The sequence below is a fragment of the Plasmodium falciparum genome (assembly GCF_000002765.6).
Source record: "Plasmodium falciparum 3D7 genome assembly, chromosome: 14".
NCBI lineage: Eukaryota > Apicomplexa > Aconoidasida > Haemosporida > Plasmodiidae > Plasmodium > Plasmodium falciparum.
This window is the reverse complement of record NC_037283.1, coordinates 2,967,501-2,995,000: the sequence shown is the minus strand read 5'-3', so window position 1 is coordinate 2,995,000 and position 27,500 is coordinate 2,967,501. Positions and strand designations below refer to the sequence as shown.

General features: G+C 19.1%; 9 protein-coding genes across 9 annotated transcripts in view; 4 read left to right on the top strand and 5 right to left on the bottom strand.

Annotated features, from left to right (window-relative positions):
• The window catches only part of PF3D7_1473500 (conserved Plasmodium protein, unknown function), a gene marked incomplete at both ends in the record, with an annotated part of 2,028 nt that extends 279 nt beyond the window's left edge, over positions 1-1,749 (top strand). The window contains one exon of the mRNA XM_001348842.1: positions 1-1,749. This exon is cut by the window's left edge and continues 279 nt beyond it. Within this exon, the coding sequence (XP_001348878.1) occupies positions 1-1,749 (1,749 nt within the window).
• Positions 1,750-2,778: 1,029 nt separating this feature from the next.
• Positions 2,779-5,424, bottom strand: PF3D7_1473400 (conserved protein, unknown function; the record flags this gene model as incomplete). Its single annotated transcript, XM_001348841.1, has 1 exon — positions 2,779-5,424. One exon carries the CDS (start codon positions 5,422-5,424, stop codon positions 2,779-2,781), a length of 2,646 nt encoding a protein of 881 aa, XP_001348877.1.
• A 1,644-nt stretch (positions 5,425-7,068) lies between these two features.
• PF3D7_1473300 (CKK domain-containing protein, putative) lies at positions 7,069-10,939 on the bottom strand (the record flags this gene model as incomplete). Its single annotated transcript, XM_001348839.2, has 7 exons — positions 7,069-7,215; positions 7,347-7,501; positions 7,662-8,576; positions 8,738-8,799; positions 8,941-9,055; positions 9,344-9,665; positions 9,815-10,939. The coding sequence occupies 7 exons, from the start codon at positions 10,937-10,939 to the stop codon at positions 7,069-7,071; spliced, it is 2,841 nt and encodes a 946-aa protein (XP_001348875.2).
• A 1,097-nt stretch (positions 10,940-12,036) lies between these two features.
• PF3D7_1473200 (DnaJ protein, putative) lies at positions 12,037-13,401 on the bottom strand (the record flags this gene model as incomplete). The annotated part of the gene is made up of 1 exon (XM_001348838.1): positions 12,037-13,401. The coding sequence occupies one exon, from the start codon at positions 13,399-13,401 to the stop codon at positions 12,037-12,039; it is 1,365 nt and encodes a 454-aa protein (XP_001348874.1).
• Positions 13,402-16,883: 3,482 nt separating this feature from the next.
• PF3D7_1473100 (GTPase-activating protein, putative) lies at positions 16,884-18,790 on the top strand (the record flags this gene model as incomplete). The annotated part of the gene is made up of 2 exons (XM_001348837.1): positions 16,884-17,916; positions 18,045-18,790. The coding sequence occupies 2 exons, from the start codon at positions 16,884-16,886 to the stop codon at positions 18,788-18,790; spliced, it is 1,779 nt and encodes a 592-aa protein (XP_001348873.1).
• A 718-nt stretch (positions 18,791-19,508) lies between these two features.
• Positions 19,509-19,886, top strand: PF3D7_1473000 (conserved Plasmodium protein, unknown function; the record flags this gene model as incomplete). The annotated part of the gene is made up of 1 exon (XM_001348836.1): positions 19,509-19,886. The coding sequence occupies one exon, from the start codon at positions 19,509-19,511 to the stop codon at positions 19,884-19,886; it is 378 nt and encodes a 125-aa protein (XP_001348872.1).
• Positions 19,887-20,946: 1,060 nt separating this feature from the next.
• Positions 20,947-22,023, bottom strand: PF3D7_1472900 (dihydroorotase, putative; the record flags this gene model as incomplete). Its single annotated transcript, XM_001348835.1, has 1 exon — positions 20,947-22,023. The coding sequence occupies one exon, from the start codon at positions 22,021-22,023 to the stop codon at positions 20,947-20,949; it is 1,077 nt and encodes a 358-aa protein (XP_001348871.1).
• Positions 22,024-23,208: 1,185 nt separating this feature from the next.
• Positions 23,209-25,089, top strand: PF3D7_1472800 (HSP20-like chaperone, putative; the record flags this gene model as incomplete). Its single annotated transcript, XM_001348834.2, has 7 exons — positions 23,209-23,520; positions 23,715-23,783; positions 23,916-24,266; positions 24,338-24,393; positions 24,542-24,597; positions 24,719-24,816; positions 24,940-25,089. The coding sequence occupies 7 exons, from the start codon at positions 23,209-23,211 to the stop codon at positions 25,087-25,089; spliced, it is 1,092 nt and encodes a 363-aa protein (XP_001348870.2).
• Positions 25,090-25,666: 577 nt separating this feature from the next.
• Positions 25,667-27,500, bottom strand: part of PF3D7_1472700 (DNA-directed RNA polymerase, alpha subunit, putative) — a gene marked incomplete at both ends in the record, with an annotated part of 2,586 nt that continues 752 nt past the window's right edge. The window contains one exon of the mRNA XM_001348833.2: positions 25,667-27,500. This exon is cut by the window's right edge and continues 752 nt beyond it. Coding sequence (XP_001348869.2) covers positions 25,667-27,500 — 1,834 coding nt within the window.

Below are 27,500 nucleotides of genomic sequence, written 5' to 3'. Positions count from 1 at the left end.
AATAATAATAATAATGTGGAAAATTGTTATAATAACTTACAAAGTTATAATAATAATTATAACATACAAGGATATAATAATAATAATAACATACAAGGATATAATAATAATAATAATAACATACAAGATTATAATAATAATAATAACATACAATGTTTTAATAATAATAACATACAAGCTTATAATAACCAACCTAATTTATCAGCCCTACCAAATTTTAATTGCACTCCAAATTTATTTTCTCCTGAAAAGCAAAATGTGTCCATATTTGGAAGCAGATCAAAGAATACTCCTTTGTTTGGTAATAAAACCGAAGTAGAAAAAAAAAAAGAAATAAACAATTTTAGACTTAGTGATTATGTTAGTAAAGATAAATCTATTTTTGGTAATAGACTCAAAGAGGGAAAATCTCTTTTTTCAAATCCACAAGGACAAAATAATATTTCATCATATAATCCTAATAATATGATGATGAATGTAAATAATCAAAATGAAAATGTAGTAGCTAGCGGAAATTCGAATGTTATGAATTTAGGAGGAATCTCAAATAATAATTCAACATCATTTATGTATAACCAAACTAATAATCAAGATATGAACATAAACAAATCTATTAATTATGATATAAATGCAAGGAATAATTTTATGTATAATCAATTTAATAATCCTTCAGTTGATCATATAAAAGATCTTGAAATGTACAATAAAAATATAAATAATGTTAATAATGTGGATAATAATAATAATAATAATAATAATAATAATCAACTCTTTTGTAATCAATTTAATCCAACCATATCAGGGAACTTACAAAATTATTCCTCACAAATATATGAAAATAATAATCAGCTCATACAAGAAAAAAATCAGAATAATTTATTATCATCCTTCAATGCAACGAACCCTATTGTACCAAATTATGATAACTGCTCTCAATATAATAATAATAATAATATCTTATTACATTCAAGAAATTCATCCGTAATTAATCAAAATGATGGAATTAATAACATCATTAATAATAATATGAATAACACGAATCCATTAGTTATGTCAAACAATTTTTCTAATAATAATCATATAAATTCAAACGATCAATTATTCAAACAAGAAAATCAAATAGCTAGTAATATGAATATAAATAATATGAATCAAGCAAACACATTAAATAACAACGAAATCGTACTAAATAATAATATGAATGACAATAATTTAAATACCAATGTACAAACAAATAATGATAATGTTGACAATATGTTTAGTCAAACAAAGTATACAAATGATGATGAAATTTCATTTGAAAAAGAATATATAGAAAGTATTATAAATGATCAAAAAGTTAAATTCTTTAATGATAACTTTTTAAAATTTTTAAAACAAATTACTAATCATAATATTAATAGTTATAATATAAATAGATCTACTATATATGACTTTCCATCGAGCGGACCAGTTAATAATAGCTTGTTCTATATAAATGCTATTGAAGAATGCAGAAAAGCAGAACGCTTTGATGTTTCTGATGATGTTTATCATAAAATTATATCATTAAATCAAACAAATGATATGACAGTTATCAAAAATATGAACAAAAATAAAAAAATAAATATAAGAGATCTGGATTTAGATATATATTATCCATTATTACATGTAGAACAAATAAAATTTAGACAATCAAACCAAGAGCAAAATATATTTGCAGCCATTAATGAAAATTTCGAGCCTGGCAATATACCCCCGAACATATAAAGAAAATTTATACATATATATTAATATATATATATATATATATATATATTATAATCATAAATATGAATTATTTTTATTTTTTCGTTTTATTTTATGTTAATTCTTTAATTCGTCGTTAATTCAAAAATTTCTATTTTATTTGATAAAGTTATTTTATAAGTATTATAATTATATTTATAATAATACTAATTGTTATTATTATTACAAATGTTTATTTATTTATATATTATTTATTTATTTATTCATTCATTTATTTATTCATTTATTCATTTATATATTTTTTTTTTTTTTTTTTTTTTTTTTTTTTTTTTTTTTCACGCTTGCAAAAGTTGAATATCTTTTGCAAAATAAAAACATAATAATTAAAGGGGGAAAAAAAAATGAAAACTTAGAAAAATAAAATATATATATATATTCATTTATCTATAAACACATATATGTGTATATTAATTTTTAAAGTTTAAAAAAGAATAAATATATCATTTAAATATATGAGAAAAAAATCAACAACAAAAAAAAAAAAACAATATATATATATATATATATAATAAAATAGAATCAAACATACATATATATATATATATATATATCTTAATTATTTTTAAAGCTATAAAAGACATTATTTTTTCAAATTGCTCTTTTTTCAAAAAATGGAAAAAAATATAAGTAAAAATTTGAAGTCACATATATACTTTTATATTCTGTCCTCCACATTTTGTTATCTTATTATATATTCTAAATATTATATTACGAACAAAATATTTCGTAGTATATATGCTTACTATTTCCATTTTTGAAAAAAATGAAAGATGTAGGAAACTTTTAAAAAATAGTACCTAAGGGTTAAAAGACGGATATCTCAGGATATTCCTCAAAAAAGAAAAATATATATATATATATATATATATATACAATATGTGGTATATTATGTCCCTTTGGTAGGACTCATATTTATATAATAACCACAGAACAATAAATCACTTTTAATTAATTATCCATGCATTTACACACACACAAAAAAAAATTCTTTTAGGAAGCGCGAGGTACAATTTCATCTGCTGATCTAAACCAATTTAAAACATAATTGTAATAAGTAGATGCTGTATTAGATGCTTCTGATATCAACTCATTTACAACTTCATCCTTTCCAATTTCATCGTCATAATATTCATATGAATCCCTATACTTTATCATTATACGAGTTAATTTTCCACATTTTCCTGACATATAATAAGCTATTGTAAATATATCACTATAATCTTCTTCACATAATTTCCCACGATAACTTTTAAAAATTCTAGAAGGATATCCATTAGCTGGAGGAATAGATAAGGAAGAAATATTATTATATCTCTCATTTCTATTATTATTTATTATACGATATTCTTGTAATTCATTTCTATGACTTTCTAAAGGATTATATATGTGCCCTTCCAAATTATCAAACCATACATCAAATCCTATTATTAATTTTTGTAAATTTTCCATTGTATATAATATTTTGTATAAACCTTGTAATCCTAATTGTGTGAAATCAAAAACAAAATTCCAATACCAATGATCATGATGTAAAGGATAATAACATACTTCAAATTTTTTTAATAAAGGAAAAGAACAATTTCTAAATATGTGTAACCATTCTAACGTCTGACATCCTATTATTGTTAATTTTTCTAACTTTTCAAATACTGATGGATATAAGGAAAAAGGCTCATGTCTAGGTGTATTATCATTCATAAAATATTCAGGTGATAATAATTCAATTGTTTTCAAACTTGACAAATTTTGATAAATAATTGCTGCTACTTCATGAATATACATACCATTCTCTACATATATCTTTTCCGATGTAGTTAAATGTCTTATATTTCTCATCTGATGTAAATAAAATTGTCTTTTATATATTGGAATGCTAGACCATTTCTCATCTAAATTTAATTTTCTTATATATGTAAATACACCTACTCTATTATTTATAATATCACAACTCATCTTATTTAATAGTTCGCATTTTAATATAGTTTCTAATTTGAGGAAATGTAGGCATTTTACATATACATCTACGGGAAAAGGAAATGATCGCTCATCACAAGAGGCTCTATTATTATAAACATTTTTATTATTATCAACACATTGGTTATTATTATTTTCAACACTTTTATTATTATTATTATCAACACATTTGTTATTATTATTATCAACACATTTGTTATTATTTTTATCAACACATTGGTAATTATTATTTTCAACACATTTGTTATTATTATTATCAACACTTTTATTATTATTAGAAACACTTTTAGTTTGACTTCTCATTTTATTATCCTTTTCTAATCCACATAATACATTTTCTCTGCTTTTATCCTTTTTAGTCTCATCATCATTCATCTTCACTTCGTCGTCCTTCTTTATATTGCTGTCATCTTCCATTTTTTTTATTAAAAATACATTTCTCAAATTATTTTTTAACGAATCCCAAAAATTGTAGGATTCATTAATTTGAACCCACTCCTTTTCATCAAAGGATTTCTTTTTCGTAATATTATTATTTTCTGAATCATTTTCCTTAAAACGATGCTTTTTTCTTTCTTCATCATAACATAATGTATTGTGTTCACTGGGAGGCATGGAATCATCAACTTCATTTATTTTTATACTATTTTTATTATAAGAATTACAATTAACATTAATACTTGAATTCATGTGAATATTAATATCTATATTAATATTATGATTCTTTAGATTATTACATTTGCTATTTTTACATAAATCCTGATTTTCCATATTATAAAAGGTCTCCAAATATTTATCACAACAATTATCAGAATTATGCTGACCTTTTGAATCTGTGTCATCTTCTTTGTTTTTATTAAATGTATTTTTTAATTGTTCGTCATTATATTCTATAATTTTTTTAAGGGAATAATTACTTTTTACATTCCCCATTTCTTTAATATGAACATATGAATTATCATACATATTATTATTTTCTACATTATTTTTTTTTATATCATAATTACATGGATTTGTATTATTCAGAGATTGATTATCATCATTCACTTTATTACATAATTTATTACAATCTTTAACATTTTTTCCATTTAATACATTCGTTTCATTACAACAATTTGTTAATTTTTCAGTATCTTCTTTTTTCTTGTCATTAATTTGTTCATTAAAACATTTGTATGACGAACAACTTACATTTTCTATATCATTTAATTTATTCATCTTTTTGTTAACCTCTTTATTTATATAATAATTGATCTTCTCATTAGACGACATACTTACATCTGGAGTTATATATTGGTTCCTTAATTTGGAGCTTTTTTTCTTTTCTTTTTTTTTAATTTCGTTAGATTTTTGTTTTGAACAATTTATATTAAAATATTTTAATATATTCTTCTCTTCTTTCTTATTGCCACTACTATTACTATTTTTTATATTATTAATATCATCTATTTTACATTTCCTTATTATTTTTTCTTTTATGTTTTCTATTGTGTTTTCCTCTTTTTTATTATCATTACTAGGTGTTATGTTGTGGAAATTTCCTAATAATTTGATATTTACATTTTTATTATTTTCTTCAAAAGAACACACACAAGTATTAGTTAACTTTTTTTTATTTTCCACTTCATTTTTTAATTTTATCTCTTGTCTACTACTAGCCATTTTTTTTTTTTTTTTTTTTTTTTAAATCAATTGCCTATTACCAATCACATTTGAAAGAATAATAAAAAAAAAAAAAAAGTATATAATTGGTAATAATATTATTTTAATTTTTTGTACTAAAAAGAATTATTAACATAAAAACGTAAAAGTATATTATATATATATATATATATATATATATATATGAAAGAATGGGATTAAAAATGTATAAATCATATAAGATTAATTAATACATAAGATATAATTTGTTTATTAAAAGTTTTTAAAATAAAAAAAAAAATGACAATATGGAAAATAATATAAAACTTTTTTAGACTATAATAACGAATATATGTATAGATTAAATCAGAAAAAAAAAGAAAGAGAAAAAAAAAAAAAAAAAAAAAAAAAAAAAAAACAGAGAAAAAATAAAAGAAAAAATCATATAATTTTTTAGAGAGAAGAATTAAGTTAAAAAAGTAAAAATAAATAAATATATATATATATATATATATTTAAATAGATAATGAATAAAAAAAAAATATATGAAATATATAAAATAAAGAATTGGGATTCAATGAACATTTCTCCCTATTATCATGATGTTCTTCCTTTGTGAAATAAAAAGTGTATTTATTTCAATTTATTACATATTTTTTTTTTTTTTTTTTCCCTTCTACATTTATAAATATAGGAAAATAAATTAAGGCATAAGAGAAAATCATGTAGAAATATTTTGTGTGTAAATTTTTAGAAACACACCTTCAATTATTTTCTTGCATGGTCAAAATATGTATATATAGTATATAATACATATATACAAAAATAAAATAAGGTTAGGAATTTTTTTCATTCAACATAAAATATATTTTCCTTTAATATATTTCCATAAAACCAAAAAGAAAAAAAAAAAAAATTTGGTACATTTTTTTTTTGTTTCTTTTTCAATATCATAATATATTAAAATGTTCTTAAAAAAATGATATTTTTTTTTTTTTTTTTTTTTTTTTTCATGCACAAGTAATAATTATTTTTTTAAATAGCTAAATTTTTTAAATTAAAAAAAAAAAAAAATAAATAAATAAAATAAAAAAAAATAAAAAAATAAAAAATAAAAAATAAAAAATAAAAAAATAATTAACTTTATATTATATTATATATATATATATATATATATATATATAATTTACATGGAAAAAAAAAAAAAAAAGTAAAAAGATTGTTTGAAAAAAATATAGACAACTTGATATTAATATATATTTGTATATATTCATTTAAATATTTCGTTAAGAAAATAATATAAAGCTACATAGTAACCTACATAAAAAATATTCTTTTGTATGAATATTTTGATCAATTTTCTCCAGTTTTCTACTGGATATAAATCTTAAGGTTAAAGTTTATCTTATAAATTATACACATTAATATATATATATATATTTTTTTCCATTTAAAAATCATATATACATAATATATACATGTTATATATACATATATTCTATATATTTATATATACATATAATATGGAAAAAAAAAAAAAAAAAATAGGAATATATATTTTCCTTAAGAGAAAAATATATATATATATATATCTTCTTTTACATTTCCATTTATAATATTATTTAAAATAAATTATGTATGTTATATGTTCCAATACAATTATGATTAAATCAGTTCTACTGCATCAGTAATACCGCTGAATTCCCTTACATTTACAAGTTCTCTAAATTTTTGATAAAATTTGTCATACTTATAGAACATTTTTACTTTCTTTGATATCAAAAATCGAGGTGCAACCTTTTTCCCATAAACCTTAAATATAAATGTGTAAAAATATATATATATATATATACATATGTTTGTGTACTCATATTTTTATTTATATTTACTTATTTACAAACAATCACTTTTTTGTTACATTTGTATTAATCCTGCATAATTACCTTTTCAAATATGGAAAAATCATTTAATCCATACAATGCTTCTAATTGTAATTTCCTCACACTCTTCGTTATTAAAAGAACAAAATTCTTGTACTCAACAAACTCTACATCAATTTTAAATAAAAAATTTTGTAGGGTAGTAAAATTTTGAGGTTCTGTTAATAAATTATTCAAATAAAAAAATAGAAAAACATACTTATGTTATAATCTATTGAACATGATGACAATAATAATTATTATTATTATATGTACATGTATGTTGTGTCTTTTTTTTTTTTTTTTTTTTTTTATCTTTTATTATATATATTCTCTTACTATTTAATAGTGTATATTTCAATGCATGTATAACAGAGTCTCTATTAGAAATAGCACTCAATTCTTTATTTAAGTCATTGTATAACACATGTGTTTTTTTATTCCCATTCTTATTAACATATGAAGTTTTATGCATCTCTTCTTTGATTATATTTGTTTTTAATGCTTCATCTTTACTTTCTAAATTGAGGGCCTTTAAATTTAATTCATGTTCTAATAAAGGATTTTTTTCTTCTTTTTTTTTCTCATCTATAACATTCAAGTAATCCTTCTTTTTTATATGATCATAAAAGATTTTGTCATTTTTGAGTGGTTCATTTTTAAAAGGCTTTTTATTTTCTACATTATCAACCTTATTCAGAAATGATTTATCTTTAAAAGTATAATTATTATTCAAATTGTTTTTAGAAAATGATTTATCTCTTTTATGATGACAATTATTATTATTTGTTTCTATATTTTCAGATATTAATAACTTCTTATATGATAGATTTTTCTCATTTGTATCTATAAAAATTTCTTTCTTCTCCTTAGAAATGTTTTTATTAATTTGATGAATGTCCTCTAAATTATTTTTATTTTCATGTTTATTTATCTCCTCAAAATTTGATATATTGTTTATATATTTCTCTTTGTATTTATTCTTCATTTGATTCGAATATTCAGACTCCTTATTAATATCATCATTCCAAATATGCATACATTTGTTATCATAAGGAATGACATTATTATTATGATGATTCATATATTTATTTTTTATATCATTTTTATTCTCCATTCCTATATATTCATTGGTATATTGGTAATTCTCCTTATTTACACCCACGTCATTGTATTTCTTATCTTTTGTATATTCTTTGGATTTATGTCTTTGATTGTATTTCTTATGACTAAATATATTTTCCTTTTGCCCATCTGAAACATTAAAAGTTTTTTTTTTTTTTTATATTAATCAATATATATATATATATAATTATTTTTATGAGTGCTTTCATATCTATTTTTAATTAGCGTATTATCATATATAACAATTTACTTCATGTTATATTATATTATATCAATTTTTTATATCTTACTTAATTTTTTCATAGAATATGAGGAATTTTCTTTTATATTTTCAAATATTGTTGTATCATTACTGTAATGTATATAATATATATATATATACATATATTTTGGCAATATAAAAAAAATATATATATTAATACTATATATATATATATATATATATATTTATATATATATTTTTTTTTTTTTTATTTTTCATCTATAATATAACCTATTGTTTATCCTATCGTTTGAAATAAATCTCATTTTAGTTGTATGAAAATGCTTATTATAATGTTCTAGAGTATCGTCATTTTTTAGAATATCAGATTTGTTAAAAACGATTTCTATAAATAAAGTTGGCATGTATATATGCTTATATATATATATATATATAAAGAAACATATAACATAAGGATATAACAAATATTAATGATATAAAACAAAATATTTAATATTTTCCATATAAAATGATTATCTTTGTTGATATCGTTTCATGTAGAATAAATAATACGACGTAGGTATAAGCATATTACTACTGAGTATTCATGTATATACGTCTCAACAAATAATATGTGTTAATATATATATATATATATATATATATATATTTTTATTTATTTATTCTTTTGTACTTTTTAAAATATATATTTGATAGATATAAAGCTTTTTCAAAAACTCATTCAACATATATCTTGACTCAAACATTTTTTCACAATTAAAAGTAACATTTTTTATATGGTTTGATAAAATAGAGACAGTAGATTCTATTTCAGGATATTTACTTTTTACCTTCCTTAAATATTTCATAATTTTCATTATCTTTTCATATTTGTTTAAAATATCTTTTTCCATTTTTTTACAATTTGATGGATTACTGCTTTTTAAGAATTCAAGATTTATTGAAGGGGAGTCGTTTTCCTCCATATGGTTATTTAAAATAATAGACCTATCAGTCTACAAAAATTAAGGGGGAAAAGGTATATAACATAATATATCTTATATTTTTCATTAATATATATATATATATATATATATATATATATATATGTATATATTATTATTTTTTATTTTTGTGTATATATCATTTACTAATTATTGTTAACCAAATTACGTCTATAATCCTTTTCCATGTTATGCTGAATATATTCAGAAAAGTTGGAATGTTCTCTTTTTCCCTTTTCATGATTATTATGTTTCACATTTTGAATGTTGGAAGTATGAGATCTTTGGTTACTTATATTATCTTTATCCGTATGATTAATGAATTGTATGATATCGGTTCTTCTATTTTTATCATCTATATATTTATTTTGGTTATGAACATAATTCCTATGATTTATATATGGAACATCATTTTTATAATTATGACAATCTTTATTTTGTTTATCCATATTTTTATAATAACAATTATTCTTCTCATTATTCTTCTCATTATTCTTCTCATTATTATTCTCATTATTATTCTCATTATTTTTCTCATTATTCTTCTCATTATTCTTCTCATTATTATTATTATTATTATTATTATATATATAATTTGTTATATTATCATATATATTAATTTTATCCAATAAATTAGTATCATATGTAATTCTCTGAGAAAAGTTAAATGATTTGTTATCATCCTTTTGATAGGAATATACCGAACTACCGGAGTAATAATTATTATCTGAATATGATGATTCATCTTCAGAATATGATATATCAGCATAAATATTTTTTCCCTTATTTTTCTTATGTTCTAATATATTTATAAAACCTTTTTTAAAATTATTACAATAATTATTACGATCATATATATCATCCCTTTGTTCATATATATTATCATATTCATCATTTTTATTCTGATATATATTATTATCGTAATAATATTTTTTGTTTTTCATATTATCATGAGGTATTTCCATCTGATAGCTTTTTTCATCTTCCATAAGATTCTTCCTATGTAAACATCTCATAAGGTTTTCCTTATTTTCCATAATTTCTTCCAAGTTATAATTAATTTCCAGGTTAAGGTCAAGGTAATTTTTATCTTGCTTACAGTTCTTTAATAATATATCATAATTAATGAAAAAAGGAATGTCCTTATTTATACTTTTCCTTAAAGGGCAAAAGGCGTTTTGCTTTAATCCATCAACCATCTTTCTATTTAAAAACTCTCCTTCATCATAAGTGTTCTTATCATTTATATGAACATTTATATGACCTTTCTTTTTTTTTCTCATCATCTTTTTTTTTCAAAGGAGAAAAATTTTTAATACAATTTGAAATACTACGTTGTTAAAATATATACATAAATATATATATATATATATATATATATGTAATTATAATGACATATCTTTGTTTTTTCTTTTTTTATTAACCTATACCTAGTTACATACATTTAGGGATATTTTATATTTAGGATTACAAAGAAAAAAGAACGAATTGGAGAAAAATTAAAAAAAAGACAAACCCTTATAAAAAATTAGAATATCATATAAATATTAATATATATGTGCCTTATTAAATAATATATATTTTTTTATTAAAAATTCTGAAAAATTTTCTATTACCAAAACATTTAACTATATTACATATATAAAATATATATGTTTGATTATAGAGATATTTCCATCATATATATATTAGCATATTATAATTAAAGTATTTAATTTGTTATTATCAGTTATTTTTATATTTCACACACATATACTTTTACATATATAAATATATATATATATATATAAATATATATATATATATATTATATATTATATATATAGTAATATGGTTACGTACAAACGAAAAAAGATAAAAATATATAAATATATATTTATATATATATATATATATATATTTATATATATATATAATATTTTAATATATTAAGTGTATGTCTAAATTTCGTAAAAATAAATAAAATCATTTGTAATACATAGATAATATATATATATATATTATGCAAATACTATATTATATAAAGATGATATACGTATAAATGTCACAAATATATATATATGTATTCATATATATATATATATATATATATATACACAAATGTCTAAATTTTGTGAATATAATGAAATATGATTGTAAACATATTTACAATAAAAAAATTAAAAAACTACTACTGCATACTACATAGAAAAATATAATAAAACATATATATTTATTTTTTATGAATAAAAAAAAATATATGTTTTGGGAAAATATATGATTCCCCCATAAAATATATATAGATCTCTGCATAATAAGAACTACGAAATATATAAATATATAAATATATATATATATATATAATTTTTTGGTATTATAAAAAAATAATACGTTAAAAATGCGTTTATTTTCTTCTAGCTTGTTCATTTCTCTTTTTATTTTCCTCTAATTTTTTTTTGATTTTATTCAATTCTTCTTCTGTTGGAAAATCTTCTTTTTTTCTTCTCTTATTTTTATTTTTGTTTTCCATTTCTATACTAGTTAAGAGATTGGTAATTTTGAGATTTCTCCTTTCTTCGTTATTTCTGATGGCAACAATTAATTCTTCAAGAGAATCTTGTTTTTTTCTTTTGGATTTTTTCTTATCTTCATTTTTGGGTATTTCAGAATGTTCTTTCTTGAGGAGACTTTCGTATTTTTTTATAATTTTTTCGACATTTTCTAATGATTTCTCATATAGTTCTGTCTTAACAATTTCTCCATCATCAAAAGATTTCTCGAATATGCCAATAAAACGATTTAAATCTGTAGATTCACTAAAAGGAATAAATTCCAATATATTGTTCAAATCTCCATGAAACTTTTCATAGAAATACATCAAGTCTTCTTTCTCTTCAGCACTACCTTTGTAAAAACTCTCATATTTATGAATGTCCTTAACATTAATACGAGAATGAAATAATCTTGGTTCATAATAAGTTTGGAATTCATCCAAGTCCTTATCTAAACCATAAAAATCATAATTCTCTCTTAATACAGGATTCTTCAATATTTCGTAGGCTTTTTGTATTTGTAAAAACATTTCCTTACATTTCTCTAATGTCATCTCCTCTTCAACGACATTACTACAGTTTGTACTACCTTCTTCCTGATTCCTTTCTTGATCATTCAACTGTTCAACAACAACTACGTGATTCTCAGCAAATTCTGAATTTGCAACATTTACAGAATTTTCTGAGTTAGGTGTGTTTTCAGGAGTTGGACAATCTTCAGGAATTCTAGAACGTTCAGCAGATTCTGAATTTTCAGAAATTTCTGAGTTTCCAAAATTTTCTGAGTTTCTAGCATTTTCTGAATTTCCAGAAATTTCTGATTTTCCAGAAATTTCTGATTTTCCAGAATTTTCTGATTTTCCAGAATTTTCAGACTGTTCAGCCTTTTCAACCTTTTCAACCTTTTCAGACTGTTCAGACTTCTCAGCATTTTCAGAATTTCCGGAATTTACATCATTTCCGGTATTCTGATTCTCCATTTTAGCTGTGTTTCCACTACCTATCACAACTTCAGATGACAGAGCCACACCATTCTGCTCTTGATTCGTAGCATCCTTCGAATCTTTAGCATCACCAGATTTCTTGAAGTTTGTTAAAAACTTATCTGGATGGTACTTCAGCGCCAAAATTCGATAAGCTTTGGTGATCTCCTTGATACCAGCTCTTCTGTTAACTCCTAGGATTTCATAAAGATCTACATCCTGTTTGCTGCTCATTTTGAGGAAAATAGAAGCAACAATTCTTTCTTTCTTTTTTTTGTGGCAATAATTCAGAAGAAAAGGGGAAAATAAAAGATATAATAATAATATATATATATTAAATATATATAATAATTATATATATGTGAAAAAAAAAAAAAAATATAATATATATGTATAATAAATATATTTAATATATATATTATATTTATATGTGCAAAAAAAAAAAAAAAAAAAGAAGAAATAAAAAATAAAATAAATAATAAAGAAATAAAATATATATGTATATATATTAAATATATATATATGTATATATATTAAATATATATATATATATATATATATATATATTATGTATATAATTCTTGTTTTGTCGAAGCAATTTCTTATATCACATATTAAAAGATAAAAAAAAATAAAAATGATATAATATAAAATAGGTAATATTTACATAATATATAAATATATATATAAATATAATTATATATATATATAAAAGAAAATAATATAAATATATAATATATAAAAAATATATAATAATATTTATAATATATATATATATATATCCAAAAAGTTTATTATATATAATGTATATATATAATATATATATATTACATATATATATATATAATATAATATATATTTTTTTTTTTAAGGTATTTTTATTTTTTTTTTTTTTTTTTAAGGTATTTTTATTTTTTTTTTTTTTTTTTAAGGTATCTTTATTTTTTTTTCTTTTTTTTATTTGAATTTTTTTTTAAATAAAAAGTTATAAAAATATTTAATTTTTTTTATTTTTTTGTTTTCTTAATTTTATATATTTTCCTTTTTTATAAATAAAAAATTGGAAAGAATAAGTTTTTTTATTATTTCAATTTTACAAAAGAAATTGGGAAAAATAAGAGGGCTTGTATATTGTGAAATATATTTTTTTTTGGAAAAAAAATAAAAATAAAAAAAATATTTTTTTTATAAATTATAAAAAATTATAATTTTTTAAAATTATAAAAATTTAAAGTATATAAAAAAAAAAAAAATTCAATAATATGATATGAACATTCCCTTAAAAAAAAAAAAAAAAAAAAATATATATCTATATATATATATATAATAAAATAAAAACTACTAATAATATTAGCCCCATAAAGACTTCTAAAAGGCTTACAGTTATATATTTTCTAAATATTATATATAAAAAAAAAAAAAAAATATATATATATATATATATATTATGCGGCCATTCTATATATTTTTAAATTAAAATATAGATAATTCATAAGTGCCAATACAAAAATGATATATAGAGAATTTTTTTTTTTTTTTTACATATGTTCCTGTTGTATTTTCCTACTTTCCAAAATACATTCTTATCATATATAATGATTGGAATAAATATTGATATATTTATTATTTAATAATGATACGAAAAAATATATAATTATTATAAATAAAAATTTATATATAATAATAATAATACTAATAATTATAATATATATATAAGTCGCCAAAAGGTGTACACATAATGCATTATCATAAATATTGGTAGAAGCATGTAAAATATTTTAAATATATATATATATATTTTTTTTTTCTTCATGCAAATGTATTTTTTTTTTTTTTTCTTCATGCAAACGTATTTTTTTTTTTTTTTTCTTCATGCAAATATATATTTTTTTAAAACTTCCTATGTATCAATATAGATGCTTTTTAAGTATTTCATGTACTCCTATATATATATATATAAATATATAAATTTTTTTTCTTTTTTTTTTTTTTTTTTTTTTTTCTCATGCATTCATATAAAATATTTTTGATCCTTTTTAATTATTCATGTAAATAAGTATTTCATGTACTTCTATAACATTATATATAAAATATATATATTTTATATATATATATATAAATTTTTTTTTTTTTTTTTTTTGAAATGATAAAATAAATATATAGTAATCTATGCATATGTATGCTTTTTCATTATGTTGTTCCAATTATGCCTCAATAAAAAAAAAAAAAAAAAAAAAAAATACATATATATATATTATATATATATATATATTTAATATTGTATGTTATTTTTATATATATTTCATTATATTATAAATTTAAAGCTTATATGATAAAATAATATTATATAAAATAATTTATTATTGGGTATGTATTTCTAAGTTAAAGCCTTATTTATTTTTTTCTAAATCATCAAAGAATTTATTATAATGAAATATATATTATTTATAAATATATATAATAATTATTATATATAATTAAAAAATATAAAATAAAAAATTTCCTTATTCAAAGCAAAAGCTTTTATTAAATGATATATATATATATATATATATATATATATATATATATTTTAGAATTTATTTCCAATGAAAAATAAAAGAAAAAAAAGAAATGTATTTTTTTTTCATATATTAAGGTTTGAAAAATATTGACTATATATTCATATAATAAAAACTTATATTAATATTTATAAATTTTGAAATATAAATATAATAGTCACATAAAAGGAAAATTATAAAACTTGAAAAGGTGTCAATATTTCATGAATTGTTCCACATATATTTCCCCTTCACATAAAAAAATTAAAATAAAAATAAAAACAAATAAATGTGAACGATTTTGTTTTTAAATTAGTCTATATATACAAATATATATTCAATTATATATATATATATATATATGTATTTCTTTTAAATAATATACTATGTATATATAATATTAAAATATATACATATATTCATACACTACAATTTCTACAGCATATATATAAATATACAATTCCTATTTGTATAAAGAAAAAAATATATTTAAAATAAAAATCTAAGAATGATTTTATATATATGTGTAACTATTTTCGTTAAGACAATTGAAACCATTACAATAAAAAATTATAATTTCACCTGGTATGTTTTAATATGTTTATCCTGAAAAAATAAAATTGTGCGTATGATTTTACATAAAAAAATTCAAATTTTTTTTATTTCATTTTCAATTTAATTTATTTTTATTTATTTATTTTTCTTAATTTAAAAAACAGAAAAGAATTAAGCTACGAAAATATTAAGTATATTTTATATACAAATGTATATATATATATATATATTAAAGATATTATATATAATATAAATTTTATTTTATATATTTATATCATTTTATATTATTACCATTGTGAGGGGGAAAATATAAATGTTCATTATTTTCATCTTTCTCTTAATTTTTCATCACATATATATATATATATATATATATATATATAATAAATAAAAATTATATATATGTTTCCCAATGATAATGATTTATCTTCATTAAAATAAATATAAATATATATATATATATATATAATATATATATAATAAATATATATAATATATATATAATATAATATAATATATCAAATTATATTTATTTATTTATTTATTTATTTATTTATCTATTTATTTACTTTAAAAAAAAAAAATGAGTAGAAAAACTTAATTTTTTGCTTGTTGAAAACAATGAATGATAACAATTTTTTTGAAGACTTGTACGAATTAAATTTTGAGGATTTTTTAAAAAATTTTATCAGCATATTATTTTCCTCCAAAGAATATGGAAATGATAATAACGATGATGTAGATAAAACCCATATATATGAAAATAATAATTATATATTAAAAAACAATGACATAAAAAAGAGCCGCTTACCTTTTATAGCAAATAATATTATAAATAATAAAGAAAATGTAAAATTATATAGAAGAATATATTGGCCTTTATTATTAGGTATATATAAAGCAGAAAACTTGGAAGATTTAATAAACGATATTCAAAAAAAACGACATTTATATTTACAAGATAAAGAAGAATATATTATTAAACCAATAAACTTAAATATTCAAAAATTAGATCCACAAATATTCCATCCATTGTCGTCAGATGATAAAAACCCATGGACATTAAAACAAAAGAATCAAGAATTGAAAGAAGAAATCAAACAAGATATTCTAAGAACATATTCTGAAAAAAAAATTTTCCAAAATGAAGAAATTAGAGAAATATTAAATACTATTTTATTTATATGGGCAAAAAAAAATCCAGACATATCTTATAAACAAGGAATGAATGAAATACTAGCCATTTTTTTCATTGTTAATTACCGTGAACACCTTCATAATAATAATAATTATTATGAATACGAAAAAGAACTGTTTTTTAAAGAATTCTCTAATCTTTTTGACAAAGAATTTATTGAAGCAGATACTTACATCATATTTGATCATTTTATGAATATGGGATTAAAATATTTATTTACATCTATGGAGGAAAAAAAAAACTCAACAAATAAAAATACATGTAAAACCGTTCTCTTACATAAATGTACATATATATTTCATAAGTTATTAAAAAATTCGGATAAATTATTATACAACCATTTAATATCATTAAGTATTGAGCCACAAATATTTCTCCTCCGATGGATACGTCTCTTTTATTGTAGAGAATTTCCTATTGACGACACGGTTATCTTATGGGATAACTTTTTTGCAGGTACACAAAAATTAAAATATATACAAACAGATAAATCAAACAATCAAGAAATTAATATATATATATATATATATATATATATATATATACGTGTTTTTTTTTTTTTTTTTTTTTTTTTTTTTTCCCAGATTCCTATCTTAAAAATTGCAATGAACAATTCAACGTCGATTTTAAAGGCGACAATATCGAGATTGCTCACATGATATGCAGAATTTTTCCTATGGTGGATTATTTTGCTATTTCTATGATTCTGTTTATTAGGTCCTTCTTATTAGAGAGTGATGAAAATCATTGCTTGAAGAGGCTATTTAAATACCCTCCTGTAGAAAATATAAAAATTTTAATCGATTTGTCCTTTAAAATCAAACATAGAAATGAGAAAAAAGAAAAACATACAAAAAAAGAAGAACCTCATATTATTCACAATAATAATTTAAGTAAAAAAGAAGATATATTTAATTTAACATTTAACAATAATAATAATAATATAACTCATGAATTAAATAAACATAACATAAACAATAACATAAACAATAATAATGATAGGAAAAACGAATATAAGGATAAAAACAACCACCATTCAAATGTCAATATTTTATCTTACAACAAGATATTACCAAATGTACATAAAATTAATAACATAGCTTATATAAATAAAAAACTATTAAAAGTTATTCATAATTTAAACAATCTGTATACATATAATATGTTAAATGAACAACATTATAAAATTGAATTACAACAAAATATATTTCTCCTGAATGAAATTTATAATGAGCTTAAAGGCATACAACAACACTCATATGATGATACTGTATCAGAAAATATACAATTGGATAAGACGAATGATTTACCCTCCATATATTTGGGTTGACTATTTTACTTATGTTAACAAAAATTAAAACGTTTAGGAAAATATGAAAGGATATAAATATATAAATATATAAATACATATATATATATATATTAACATAATATATGATAATCTGGATGTAATAATATATCAAAATATGTAGACATGACATAAATATAAATAAATAAATAAATAAATATATATATATATATATATATATATATATAATCTTAATACGTTTCCAATTTATGGATTTATTTTATTTTATTTTATTTTTTATTTTATTTTTGTTATTTTATTACTGTCTATGATCTATACATAAACCAGTAACTAGCCATTTCTTTATTTTTTTTTTTCTTTATTTTTATTTTTTTTCTTTTTTTTTTTTTTTTTTTGTACATTTCATATGAACAAATCAGGTTATTTATAAATATTTTCTCCTAAAACATTACACCAAAAAAATATATATATATATATATATATATGATATAATATGGATATTATCATACTACAAAATGGATGATATATAATCATATAAGCAACCCATTAATATTATTTATTTGGGTGGTCATTTTTTTTTATTAAAAGGTAAAAGTTTTTAAGTTCCGAATTCGTTGGTTTTATGATATGCGAATACACTTTTAACGGCCATCTATAACATAATGATATATATTAAAAACTAAATAAAATCGTTTTATTTCTTTTTTTTTTTTTTTTCCCTTAAATGCTTCATTAAAATATGTATGATTTCGAAGGTTATAAAAGATTAATTGTAAAGATTGCCTTCATTGCAAGTACCATGACATTTTGTTTTTCCCTTTTATTATATATTGTGATAAGTTTAATACCACAAAGGCAAAATGAAAACTATGCCGATGTAAACTTAAATACAGAAGAAGATAACATAATTATAACATATTTATATTTAAAAAAAAAATCCTCCTCATCATTTTTATGTAAAGAAAAGGAAAATGAGGAGGTCACACATAATGAAGATTTAATAGAAGACAATAAAAATGAAATAGAAGACAAGGACAACAATATAAAAAACAACGACGATATTAACAACAGTCTAAATAATGAAAAGGAAAACAACATAAAAATAATAATAAATTAAGAAAAAATAAAAAAGAAAAGAGAGTAATATGTTATTATTATTTTTAATTTTAATTGTGTTTGTTAAAAGTTGGTTAAATTTTATGTGTTTATTTATATTTATTTTTTTGTATTCTTCATTTTTTGATGAATAAAAATGTGAAAACAAAACTTTTTATTCATCACATTAAAAATATGCCATTATAAATGATGCATATTTTAAATACTACTAATTATCAAATATGTAAATATATCACAATATTGATAATTTAAATAAAAAAAAAAAAAAAAACATATATATATATATATATATATATATATATATATTTTAATTATAAAACTACATATTTATTTAATTATATATAAATATATATATTTATATTTTAAACATAAAACTACATATTTATTTAATTATATATAAATATATATATTTATATTTTAAACATAAAACTACATATTTATTTAATTATATATAAATATATATATATATATATATATATATATTTATATTTTAATCATAAAACTACATATTAATTGAATCATAGACATATATATATATATATATATAATATGTAGGATAATAATTTAATGAAATAAAAAATATATTAAACAAATAAAATACTTCATTTTTTTTTTTGAAATGCCACATAATGAAAAAATATATATATGTATGTATATATATATATATTTATATTTTAATCATAAAACTACATATTTATTGAATCATAGACATATATATATATATATATATATATATAATATGTATGATAATAATTTAATGAAATAAAAAATATATTAAACAAATAAAATACTTCATTTTTTTTTTGAAATGCCACATAATGAAAAAATATATATATGTATGTATATATATATATTATATACATATTTATAATTATTAATCATACTAAAAAATATTAAAAAAAAAATAATAATAATTATTATTATTATCCTAATAATAATAATATAATTATAATAATAATATAATTATAATATAATAATAATTTAATTATAATAATAATTTAATTATAATAATAAAATAATAAAGATAAAAAAAAAATAATCGTAAAAATGCTTGAGTTTTATTAAAACTTACTTACATAATGTATGTCATAATCCAAAGTCTTCCCTGCCAAAAAGGGGACTACACCATTATATTCTCTTGGTAATTTAAATGGATGTTTTTCCACACATATGTAATATTTTGCCAATTTTTTTTTTTCTGCTAAATTTAGAAAGAGGGAAGCATTTTTTGAGGTAAAATTTTCCATCTTATCTAAAGCATCGAATTTGTTCAATATATGAGCAACATAATTTATTAAAAATGGTTGTGTGTATATTCCTGGTTTATAGTAGGGTTTGCGCTTCATAACTTTGTAATGAGGTGCTGAATCCGAACCCAAAAAGACTCTTGGAAAATCATCTTTTATAACATCTTGTAAAGCAATTTTATCTTCTAACAATTTTGGTAATGGCTTACAATAATGATATGTATTTTTTATATATTTTTCAATATATGTGTTATCTATTGCATGATCATATATATCCATATTAACAACATCATCTATTGTTAAATATAAATGATGAGGTGTTATGGAACCTGCTACATTTCGAAATTCTTTAATAACATTTATCGATTCGCTTGACGATATATGTTCTAAAACAATATTCAAACCTGGAAACTTTATGGCTAAATCATGTATATGCGGTAAATACTTTTCCTCAGCATATAATGGATTTATATTTGGTTCCTCACAATGGATATGTATACTCTTATTTAATTTTTCTAGTGCATGAAATACCTTATAATAAGGTTCTAGGCTAGTAATACCATCACTCGAATTAGTGGTTACATTACTAGGATATATTTTTACGCCTTGTAAATTACACTTATAGTAATTACTTAATATATCGTTTTCATCCGTATTCTTATTCAAATACAAGGTCATTAAATATTCTATATCATCATCACGACTTTTCAGTTGATATAAATATTTTTGTGCATCACTACAAGTACTTATAATAGGATGCGTGTTCGGCATCACTAAAACACGATTACAGCCGCCTCTTCTAATGGAATTTACCGTAAAATCCAGCATGTCGCCTTGCCTTAAGTGACAGTGCATGTCATCAGCTATTGGAATATAAAAGTAATTTTTCATTTTGTAATAATAAGAGAAAAATAAAGAAAGAAATATAATCTTACTCAAAGTAAGTTTTAAATAAATAAATAATAAAAAAAAAAAAAAAAAAAATATATATATATATATATATACATATGTTCAAATTGGTATATTCTCAAAAATATAAATAAAACGGTATATTTATATCAAATATTATATATGAAATAAATTATATTCAATATATATGAAAAAATAAGTTTATGCCTTATTATATAAAAAAAAAAAAAAAAAAAAAAAAAAAATACATATATATATATATAATTAAATTATACTTATAAGAAAGAAAAGTATTCCAAAGAAATAAATTTATATGTTTTATTAAGCTAAAAATAGGGGAAAATATATATATATATATATAATATATTTTACAGTATTTTGTATTTTTTACTTTATTTTTTTTTTGTAGCAATAAAAAAAAATATAGTATTTATATAGAATATTGTTATATGTTTTTTAAAGTATTTTTTTGTTGTAAGTTTATTATATTTAATATTTTTAAATAAAATATTTTATTATAATAATTTTTTCTTTAAGGAAAAATAAAAAAAAAAAAAAAAAAAAAAAAAAAAAAAAAAATATATATATATATATATATATATATATATTTATTTATTTATATGTTACATTTTAAATTGCAATATTATTAAATATTTTATCATTTTTATATATACATTTTTTTTTATTTTATGCCTATTACAATTTTGTAATATGTTGATTTAGTTAATATTAATATGCGCGTATTTTGAATCTATATACAGGTGCGTAAAAAATAACTTATATTGACATATATATATTATATATACATTATATATATATTATATATATATGATCCAATTTTATTTTATTTTATTTTATGTTATTTTTATTATTATTTATTTTTTTTTCTTTTAGTACAATGTGTAAAATGCAAATATATATATAATAGTTATTTCTTCTTTGTGCTCAATATTTTTATTTGGCTGATTTGAAAAAATAACTATGTACGTACGAAACTAATAAATATATTTTTGTAGCATATTAATATAAAATATGAATATTAAATAAAAATAAATTATATACATTTATATATGTAATTACATACATATATATATATATATATATATATATATATATATATATATATATATATATTATGTAATGCCTATGAATTAAGAAAAACAAATTATGTCACACATATTAAGAGGAATAATATATATCCAAGTTATTACATTTTTTTATTTATTTCATATAATAAAGTGTGTTCATATAATATCATATAATAATGCTAGAAAAAAGTACGCATCTTTTATGTTTAATAATGAGAACATATTTTTATATGATAATAAAAGATCAAGATCATACACTTTTATTAAATGTGAAAAAACATTTGAATTTATATTAAAAAATAAAAATAAAAAAAAAATAAAAAATTGTATTAAAAGTAAACCAGATGAAAAGGAACATCATGAAATAGACGATCTTGATCCAGAACTTGATGTAAAAAAAAAAAATAAATAAATAAATAAATAAATAAATATATATATATATATATATATATATATATATATATGTGTACATGTTATATATTTAATATACAATATATTATATTTATTTTTTCTTTTTTTTGTGTGTGAATTTATATTTAATTTTGTGCCATGAACATAATATTTAATCATTTTATTAAAATGTAGAATCTTATTAAAGATATAGAAAATGGAAAATATGGAGAAGAATCTCTCAAATTGTTTAAAGAAATTGAAGTAAATGGATAAAAAAAAATAAATAAATAAGACATTACCTTAATAAATGCATATACATATATATATATATATATATATATATGTGTATTATCATATTTTTTTTTTTTTTTATTTTTTTTTTTATTTAATTAGAGCAACTCTAAAGCAAAAGAAGAAGAAGAAATAAAGAGATTAGAAGAACAAGACAAGAAAATAGATATGAAAAATGTTGATGAAGTTATTAACAAGACAGACGATAAATTAAAACAATGTGCAATGAAAGCTTTTTATAATACCGAAATAAATGAGAAACAAAATCCAGATGTTAAAAAAGAATATGACATAATGCAAAAAATTGAAAAAACATTTGATGAAATTGAAGATGATAATTATCCAGAAGATAAATTAACTATAACAAATATTTATGATAAAATTAAAACAATGAAAATAGATAATAAACCAAAAAAAAATCCTTTTACAGATACGGCAAAGTCATTGCTAAAGGTAAAAATTAAATAAAATAAAATAAAAACAAAAATTATTAATATATGTAATAATATATTTTATTTTTACAGTATAAAGGATTGCTACACATGCCCTTTGAAAAAGGACCACTGCTAAATAATAATACGTAATAAAAAAATATATATATATATATATATATATATATATATATATATAAATACATTTATATGTTTGTTCATATTTTTATTGTGCCTTATATCCAATGTATATATTTATACATATAAACACATATTATCTATATATATATTTTTTAGTTTTGATTGGAGAGAATCTCTGGAATATATAGAATTGAATATACCAATATATGATGGTAAATCAAATAATATATACACACACACACACACATATATATATATATATATATATATATATATATATATATATATATTTCATTATATATAAATATATTATTTTATTTTATTTTTATAAAGAAACCAATTGTGAAGATATATCGTTTCATTTCAAAAATGATTATATAAAGCTCGAAATAAACAAGGGCAACACAAAAGAACTATTACTAGATAACATGGTACGCATTATAAGAAAAAAGAAAAGAAAAAGTATAATTCGTAATTAATGCCATATGTATAATTTATTCAACATGTATACATATACATATATATATTTTTTTTTTTTTATTATTTCCTTTTAGCTGTGCGGAAAAATAAGTTATCCAGATGCCTACTGGGTTATAAGCAATGAATATAAAGAAAATAAAAAATACATAAATTTGATTATACCTAAATTGAGTGGTTATTATTATATATGGGAAAAGCTTTTACAAGACGGAAAAGAAACATGACAAATATAAAATATATATATATTATATATATATATATATATATATATATATGTATATTTCCTTTTTATTAGTTTTAATTTTTTTTTTTTTTTATATAAATAAATTTTGATTTTTTTCTTTTTTAAATTTTTATGTGAACATAAATTAGTCTAATATTATATTTTTTTAAAAATCATAAAATAATATATATATATATATATATGACAAATAAAAAGGAAAAATAAAGTGATATAAAAAATTGTAGTCACAAAAAAAAAAAAAAAAAATTAACAAACAAATAAACAAGGATATAAACATAAAAATATTAAAATGTGGGTTTAATATATGTATATGTTTATATATATTTTTATTTTATTTCTATGTAAAAAAAAAAAAAAAAAAAAAAAAAAAAAAAAAAAAAAATAATAATAATGATAATGATTATGATAATGATAATAATAATGATAATAATAATAATAATGATAATAATAATAATAATGATAATAATAATGATAATAATAATAATAATAGATATATATATATATATAAATATTTAGATATGTAAATATTTACATATTTACATATTTATGTATTCCTTTTATTTTTCGTCTAATATATCTGATAAACGTTCATTTAAATACTCATCATAATCATATGTTTTGTTTTTATTAAATTTATCTTTATATTTTGTTCCTTTCCCTTTTGTATTTTTGAATTGTGTTATATTTTTCTTGTTATTTTCCTTCTTGACTTCCATTTTTAACCATTCCAATGTATCTAGAAAAGGTGGTGGTGTGTCTTGTATAGGTAATTGTATATTTGAATGTTTTGGAAAATTATCTGGATTCATAAGTTCTTGAGAAAATGGATCAAGTGATTTATTTTTTTGTATTTGTTCACTAAGAACATCTTCATCAATATTATGTATAGGTGGTCCTCCTTCCATTTTTTGTCTAGTTTGTAAAAATTTATATTTATCAATAGCTGGCCATAAATTTTTAATTTCTTGTTCTTCTTCCTGAAATGTAAAATCGGTATCTTTCACAATCATTTCTCTAAATTTTCTTAATATTTTTTTAATATTTTTAATACCATATAAAAGAACATTTTTTGGTAGCATTCTACAATCTGTCCATATTTCGACAACTAACATTTGTTTTGGATCTGTAAATTCACATCTGTCTTCACACCAAAATTTTGTAGCAATTTTATGAACAGTTAATCTTATCATTCTACATGCCCCAAAACTAGAACTAATAGGCATATAATTTTTATGTACTACTTCCTTAATTTCTCTTTTTTTCATACAATCATTATCTGATCCTCGTTCTCTTTTATATAATCCTTTATCATATGTTAACCAATGCCCTTTTCCATATTCTATCTTTATGGATATATCTATAAATCCATCTTCTTTTATCGTACATATATAATGTTCTTTGTTTATTATTTTTAAATGTGAAGGTAATGGTATCATACCAGCAACTAACATTAAAGGTCCTTTAAAAATTAATCTAATATTAGACTCTAAATTTATTTCTTTACTATATATACATACATCAGATATATTTAATGCTATTTCTAATAAATCTTCTTGTACATTATTAATTTTAGTATCTTCATTCATATTATGAACTTTTATCCCAACAATTGCATATCCATAAATCTGAGTTTGACATACATATTTTATTAAAGAACCAAATGTATGTCCATCTGTTATATTTAAAGGTCCTATATAAAATTTCTGATATAATTTTCCATTCTGTGGATATTTTATTATATCAGTAGCCTCTTCAATCTTTATAAAATTTGGTCCAAAATCATCCTTATCTATAAAAATTTCTTTATGTATATTTGTATTTAATATTCTCTCAGAACTTTTATTGTCTATTATATTCATATCATATATATCTTTATCCTTATCATTCTCTTTTAATTGCATCTCTATATTTCTTTTTCTTATTCTTTCTTCTCTTTCTTTCCTTTTTTCATAAAAATCTCCATAATTACCAAAATATTGAGCATCACCATAACCTAAACCTGACCTATCCCTACCAACACCAAAACGAGGAAAAAAAAGAAAAGGATAAAATTTTCCCCTCTCGTCATTTTCGTTGACATTCACTTTATTAAAATAATCAAATAATTTTTTATATATTGGATAATGATTCACATTAAAATCGATAGCTCGGAAACTTCCCCAGTATTCAATGGGCATTCTCTTCATTTTGGGTTCTACCAGAGGTCTCAAAGTTTTTATATCATATGATTCGTCATCATAATTATTATATACATTATATATATTATCATCACCACAAAAATTACTACTCCTATTACTACTACTACTACTACTACTACTACTACTACTACTACTACTACTACTACTACTACTACTACTACTACTACTACTACTACTACTACTACTACTACTA